Genomic DNA, 7792 nt, shown 5'->3' on the forward strand with positions numbered 1-7792 from the left:
TGTGTGTTATAGTGGTGTTCCAGAGACTTGTCAGGTTATAGTAGAGGTGTGTGTGTGTGTTATAGTGGTGTTCCAGAGACTTGTCAGGTTATAGTAGAGGTGTGTGTGTGTGTTATAGTGGTGTTCCAGAGACTTGTCAGGTTATAGTAGAGGTGTGTGTGTGTGTTATAGTGGTGTTCCAGAGACTTGTCAGGTTATAGTAGAGGTGTGTGTGTGTGTTATAGTGGTGTTCCAGAGACTTGTCAGGTTATAGTAGAGGTGTGTGTGTGTGTTATAGTGGTGTTCCAGAGACTTGTCAGGTTATAGTAGAGGTGTGTGTGTGTGTGTTATAGTGGTGTTCCAGAGACTTGTCAGGTTATAGTTGAGGTGTGTGTGTGTGTTATAGTGGTGTTCCAGAGACTTGTCAGGTTATAGTTGAGGTGTGTGTGTGTTATAGTGGTGTTCCAGAGACTTGTCAGGTTATAGTTGAGGTGTGTGTGTGTAGACCTACCTAGGTCAACGAACAGACAGTCCTCTCCTTCCTTGTTCTTCACCAGCAGGAAGCTGAGATCCGTCTCTTCCTGTCTCTTCTTCTTCTCCTGTGGAGGGTCCTCCAGCGCTGGCTCCTCCTCCAGCAGGCTGCCAGTCAATCAGAACCGTCATACATCATCCACTTCCTGCTGTTTACAACTCTCCAATCCCTCAACGACTGACTTCATACTCAACACCATCTCTCCCTCCCCCCTCACCTGTCCCCCCCCTCACCTGTTCACCTCCTCTCACCTGTTCCCCTCCTCTCCTCTCCTCCCCCCTCCTCTCCTGTTCCCCTCCCCCCCTCCTCTCCTCCTCAGTGTGGTCAGGACAGGCTGCAGTACGGCTCGGAGGAACCTCCCTGGAACACAGAAACAACAACAGTCCCTCACTTATGATGTCACAACCCGATCACCTTTAGTCTGATGGACTCCCATCTAAAGACAAGCGTAGGAGACGTGAGTTCAAGTGAAGGTTTCTCACTGATTGACTGAATGAAGTCCGTTGCTACTGTCTAAACATGAATATAATAAATAGATATATTTACTCGTGACGTTGCTTTTGTCGAAATGTAACATAACAGTTTCCACAGTAAGTACCTACAATCTGCTCTGTCCATGTATATGCCTACAAGGCCATGGATGCTTATTGACAGTTCATTTCTTTATTTCCAGAGTGAAGGTGCTGCACATAGACACAGTATTGATAGTTTGCTTTATTTATTTCCACAGGTTCAGTCCGATGGTTTGGCATCATTTCCACCAATGACGGCATTGACGCTGGACCCCCGCCACAAGACCCCGAGGTTTCTACACCACAACATCCCAAGGTTGCCGGTGCAGCTGCAGTCCAGCGAGCTGCGCGTCAACCTGCTGGGAGGGGCTCCAACCTGCTGGAAGGGGCTCTAACCTGCTGGGAGGGGCTCTAACCTGCTGGGAGGGGCTCCAACCTGCTGGGAGGGGCTCCAACCTGCTGGGAGGGGCTCCAACCTGCTGGGAGGGGCTCCAACCTGCTGGGAGGGGCTCCAACCTGCTGGGAGGGGCTCTAACCTGCTGGGAGGGGCTCCGCCAACGCTATGGCTCAGTACAACACTGCCCCTGCCAGTGATATTGAAACAGAGGTGGAGAGTTTTCTGAGGGCCATTCCCCGACCTCTGGATGGAAATCCCACAGACTGGTGGAAAATCAACAGACAGATTCCCCAGAGCTGCAAAACTGGCCCTTCTGGTGCATCCCCGGGACATGGGTCTCATCCCAGCGGGTGTTTTCAGCAGCTGGCCTTATGGAGAACCCCCTGAGCATATTAACATGCTAATATTCTTAAATAAAAACCAGTCGGTCAGCTCAGGGGTGAGTCGGGTGCGCAGTTTGGAGAGGTAAATATATATTATAATAGTTATTGTTGTTGTTGCTACGAGCCTTGGGTGGAAACTATTCAAAATAAGCCGATCACAAAATATAACATTGTATCACGTCTGGACTGGAACTTTATTAACAAAGAATTCTGAAGTATTCAAAATGTAGCCTTTCTTAATTCTTTATTTCCCTTCATACTTGTTTATCTATACAGGTTCCAGTGATGCAATGTTAGATTCTGCTGAGAGCAGCAATTTTACGAGCCATCGGCTATACTTTAAGCCGTTCTTGATTCTGTTTTGCTATCAAAATATGGCTCAAATCTACACATAAAGCTTTGACTGAGGAAAACACACATTTTGCATGTTTAAGCTACAATTTGCTGTTTTTTCAAAGATTAATTGATTCATAGTTAACGGCGTCGACTATTGATTAAGGAAATGTATTAAAATGTGCAACTACAGACGTGTGTGTTGTCTTTAAAGGCTGCGTTGGACACACACACGTTTCTGCGTTGGGCAGAGTGTGTGTGTGTGTGAGACTTACCGACGTGTGTGTTGTCTTTGAAGGCAGCGTTGGGCAGCAGGAAGATGAGGTGACGGCTGAACTTGTCCCCCGTGCTGGAGTCCAGGTTCAGAACCTCCCGGCTGGAACACACCACCCCCAACACCTCCTCCAGCTGTTCACACACCACCTGGACACACACACACACACACACACACACACAGCACGCAAACAGACACAGGATAAGTGTCATACATACTTTTTAATTTATTACTGCATTTTTTTTATTTTAACACTTACTGCCTTCTCACAAAAGGAACAGAGTATCAGTTAATACACACACACACACACACACCTGTATGAGTGACGCCACCATGCCCGGCCCATCCCGACCGTGATTGGTTGGCTTGTGGAACTCCAGGTCAAAGTAGAGTTTACAGACCGCCCCCTCTGGGATCACCTCGTAGCAGTGCATCAGGGACTGTCTGTAGGTGCTGCACACACACACACACACACACACACACACACACACACACACACACACACAGTGCATCAGGGACTGTCTGTAGGTGCTGCACGCACACACACACACACACACACACACACACACACAGTGCATCAGGGACTGTCTGTAGGTGCTGCACGCACACACACACACACACACTCACACACACACACAGTGCATCAGGGACTGTCTATAGGTGCTGCGCGCACACACACACTCACACACACACACACACACACACAGTGCATCAGAGACTCTCTGTAGGTGCTGCGCGCACACACACACACACACACATACACACACCTGTAGTAGTGCCATAGCTCACTGTAGCTGGTCACCAGGTAGATCCTCTGACCGAGCGATGCCTCCTCCTTCTCCAGTGCAAACACATGCACGTCCTTCAACACACAACAGAACAGCACACATCAACTGTCTGCCCCGGGCTAGGGCTAGGGTTGGGTTAGGGTTAATGCTGTTGTCTGCCCCGGGGCTAGGGCTAGGGCTAGGGTTGGGTTAGGGTTAGTGCTGTTGTCTGCCCCGGGGCTAGGGTTGGGTTAGGGTCAGTGCTGTTGTCTGCCCCGGGCTAGGGCTAGGGTTGGGTTAGGGTTAGTGCTGTTGTCTGCCCCGGGCTAGGGCTAGGGTTGGGTTAGGGTTAGTGCTGTTGTCTGCCCCGGGGCTAGGCCTAGGGTTGGGTTAGGGTTAGTGCTGTTGTCTGCCCCGGGGCTAGGGCTAGGGTTAGTGCTGTTGTCTGCCCCGGGTCTAGGGTTAGGGTTGGGTTAGGGTTCCTCTCACCTCTCTGCAGCTGTGGGAGAAGCTGATGGCGAGACTCTGGCGAGGGAACAGCCGCCACACAGAGGCCGGCTGGGCGGGGCGGGAGAGCCGCGGTCTGTAACGTGACGACAGAGGAGCCCGCTGGAACGACACGGCCCGCTCCTCCACCCTCTGGAGTCTGGAGAGCCAATCAGCTTTCTTCATCCTCACGTCACCTGACCCCCTGCCCTGCCCCGCCCTGAGGGGACAGAGTGCTGTTGTTCTGTGTTCAAGTGTTTACATCAGTTCTGAAAACTCTGTTTTAGAAACCAGCCTTTTATTGATGGAGCCCTGACTCTTTGTGTGCTGCTTGTGTGTGTCTACTGTTCCACATAGGATCTTGTGTGCTGCTTGTGTGTGTCTACTGTTCCACATAGGATCCTGTGTGCTGCTTGTGTGTGTCTACTGTTCCACATAGGATCCTGTGTGCTGCTTGTGTGTGTCTACTGTTCCACATAGGATCCTGTGTGCTGCTTGTGTGTGTCTACTGTTCCACATAGGATCCTGTGTGCTGCTTGTGTGTGTCTACTGTTCCACATAGGATCCTGTGTGCTGCTTGTGTGTGTCTACTGTTCCACATAGGATCCTGTGTGCTGCTTGTGTGTGTCTACTGTTCCACATAGGATCCTGTGTGCTGCTTGTGTGTGTCTACTGTTCCACATAGGATCCTGTGTGCTGCTTGTGTGCTTTGCCTTTTGTGCTCTTGGTGATACTTGCTTATATGTTGATTTTTTGCTGTGTTACTCTGCAGATGTTTGCTTTGATGCTGTTTTAAACTGTGTTGCTGCTTTCTTGGCCAGGGCTCCCTTGAAAAAGAGGTCTCGTCATCTCAATGGGTCTCATTTTACCTAAAATAAAGGTAAAATAAAAAATCAAATGTAATGTGTTGTGTCTGACTCATGTTGTTGGGCTTCAACTCTCCCACTCCCTGCTACTGACGTCTCAACCAGCTGACAAGCAAAAGACACATTTCGGGACATTTGAAACCCTTCAAAATACCCAAATAATTGGAAATCGTGGACATTTACCGATCAATTCCTCTTATTGTTCCACTGACTGCAGAGAACTGTCGCTGTTTTCTTCAGAGAAACAACAGCGTGGAAGCAGTTAGCCTGCAAATCAAAAGACGAAGCTTAATAACAAACACATATTTATAACCAGCAATTTGGTGATGCATTACATTAAATATATATATTTAACAACAACTGCCGATATCTAAGAGTGGTTAATTAGGTCGAAAAGGACCGACGGCGCCGGTAGTACCAGGAAAACATTTAGCCGGCTAGGCTAGGCTAGCTACTGGGTGCACTCCGTACGGCTCATAAAGGACTCAAACGGCAGAAACGGCGTGTTAGTTGTTATGTTTGTGTTTTATTTGTATTCCTAACTAGGAATGAACGGGCAGGGTTTCTTTTACTGGCTTTATTCCACGACGTTCATCTGTACATTCAAGCATTGTAGGTTTTACCTGCGGTCCCTCAGTCCGGGTACAACAGCATAGGGCGGAACCAAGATCATGTACTATAATAACAACACATTAGTAATGTTAGTAACAGATCAAAAATGTGTTATTATTGTGTATTGTGTTTTTCAGGAACAGACCGTTTGTTTTAGTTCGCTGATAACCACGACAGTACGGTGAATGTAAACACAGAGCGGTCACGTCCATTCCTCCCGGGTCCAACTGAGAGGAAGGTCGGTGGAGAGGGGTGCGTTCAGCTGGACGGGGTTAGGGTTGCATGGACCATGAGATCAAATAACAAGGCACAATTGTCTCTGAATGTTAAACATCTCTACCTATGGGATGACATGACTGTAGATGACTTCCTTCTACCTGGTCAGTGCTGTCTGAACCCAACCAATGGATTTTATGTGTTTGACAATGCAGATGAATCCAATGTACTGCAATAATCACCGAGATAGAAACAGTTAGCAGATCTCGCTCTAACATTGAGTCTTGTTTTTGCTTTTTGTGTTTGTCAACTTCAAGTTATCATTTCAGTTTCTACCTGCTTGGCTTGACACACACACACACACACACACACACACCCTCTCATGAACCCTTGTCTCTTCTCTAATGAATTTCTCTAATGAATCAACTTGCAACATCTAAAACATAAATAGAAGCACCAGCAACATGAAGTAGCTGTGGCTCTTCAGTAAGCTCTTTGACTTGTAGAGGTTGAGGGTTCAAACCTGTTTTAGAGAGTGACTATATTGCTTTTACGCATGTGTCGGCAAGCCTTGATTTCAAAGATTAAGAGGGATGCAAGAGCATTGTGTAGTGGCTTTGTCTGAACCCAACCAACGGATTTTATGTGTCTGGCACATCAAGAACAGGTGTGAAAATGAAACTATTCATTTTCAGGTGTGTTTGCTTTCCTCCATTGCTCCCGACCTATCCAGATGAATCCGATCTACTGCAACAATCACCAGGATAGAAACAGTTAGTAGATCTAGCTCTAACATTGAGTCTATGGGAAACCAAAGGCTTGAAATTGTCCTCTGCTGGCAATACAGTCAGGGAAGACTGTTTGTTTCTGCTTTTTGTGTAGGTGTGTTTATGGACACTAGAGGGTAGTTCAGAGGCTGCCGCTGTCGGTCAGGAGAGAGGACATGAGGGTAAGGGTTAGTTATCCAGTTTAGGTTTTATTGAGGGTGTGTGTCTGTTTATGGTAGAGAAGCAAATGTGAAATGAATAATACTTTAATAAGGTAAATCAAGCATCAACCAAGCAGCTAGAAACTGAAATGACAACTTGAAGTTGACAAGCACAAAAAGCAGAAACAAACAGTCTACACTGACGGTATTGCCAGCACAGGACAAATTCAAGCCTTTGATGAATGGCTTCATGGGGAATAAAGATCTAATGAGGTGCAATTGTCTCTAAATGTTACACAGCTCTACTTACGGGATGACTGTCGATAACTTTCGAGAAACTTTTGAGAAACTAAAGACCTCTTCATCCCCACTACTCTACCCTGTGCAAGTTTCTCTCGTGTAAATACATTTAAAAAAATAATAATAAATAGATTTTTTTTAAAAATAAATCTTCCTTCTTCTAGCATTGTGACTGCCAATAGCCCCTGGTCCGAGCATAGACGACTTATTCTTATGATGATTGATGGATAGATGATTCACTTACTTAGACAAATGTATTTGTTGGAAGTCGCTTTGGATAAAGGCGTCTGCTAAATGCCATGAATGTCAATGTAGAAACAGTTAGTAGATTGAACTCTAACATTGAGTCGATGAGAACGAAATTTCAAGACCCAGTGATGTCTCTGGAGGTAGGTTCGGAACATGTTTTTGAATATATTTGCTCAAACCTTCAAGTCAAGTATAAGAAATGAAGTATGCAAAGTGTGAAGGAGTCATGGCTCAGCGGTTAATACTGCTCCCCAAGATCAGGGGATTGTAGGTTCAAGACCTGGTGATGGCTCTGGAGCTAAGTTTGTTTTTGAATATGTTTCCTCAAACCCTCAAGTCAAATATAAGAAATGAAGTATGAAAAGCATGAAGGAGTCGTGGCTCAGCGGTTAATACCTTGCCCCAAGATCAGGGGTTGTAGGTTCAAGACAGGGTGATGTCTCTGGAGCAATGTTTAGTTTTAAATATGTTTCCTCAAACCCTCAAGTCAAGTATAAGAAACGAATTGTGCAAAATGCAAAGGAGTCGTGGCTCAGCGGTTAATACCTTGCCCCAAGATTAGGGGATTGTAGGTTCGAGACCCGGTCATGGCTTTGGAGCTTGGTTCGGTTTTGAATATGTTTCCTCAAGCCTTCAAGTCAAGTATAAGAAACGAATTGCAAAAAATGCAAAGGAGTCGTGGCTCAGCGGTTAATACCTTACCCCAAGATTAGGGGATTGTAGGTTCGAGACCCGGTCATGGCTTTGGAGCTTGGTTCGGTTTTGAATATGTTTGCTCAAACCTTCAAGTCAAGTATAATAAACGAATTGCGAAAAATGCAAAGGAGCCTCTAACCCATTCAATTCATCCAATATTGCCTTTAGCCAATGGGCTTCAGGGGCGGGGCTGGGACACATGTATAAAAGGACTGGGACACACCTCCAGCAAGTCCTTAACTGATGGACTCCTTGCTGCAAG

General features: G+C 46.5%; 1 protein-coding gene across 1 annotated transcript in view; it reads right to left on the bottom strand.

Annotated features, from left to right (window-relative positions):
- Positions 1–5064, bottom strand: part of primpol (primase and polymerase (DNA-directed)) — a 9565-nt gene extending 4501 nt beyond the window's left edge. The window contains exons 1-7 of the mRNA XM_083692973.1: positions 4713–5064; positions 3667–4532; positions 3178–3272; positions 2725–2863; positions 2412–2559; positions 763–871; positions 491–618 (exon numbers count right to left, since the gene is read on the bottom strand). Coding sequence (XP_083549099.1) covers positions 491–618; positions 763–871; positions 2412–2559; positions 2725–2863; positions 3178–3272; positions 3667–3849 — 802 coding nt within the window. The 5' untranslated portion in view covers positions 3850–4532; positions 4713–5064. The remainder of the gene's footprint in view (positions 1–490; positions 619–762; positions 872–2411; positions 2560–2724; positions 2864–3177; positions 3273–3666; positions 4533–4712) is intronic.
- Between the last annotated feature and the right edge of the window lie 2728 nt (positions 5065–7792).

Source organism: Argentina silus (assembly GCF_951799395.1).
Source record: "Argentina silus genome assembly, chromosome: 21".
Lineage (NCBI taxonomy): Eukaryota > Metazoa > Chordata > Actinopteri > Argentiniformes > Argentinidae > Argentina > Argentina silus.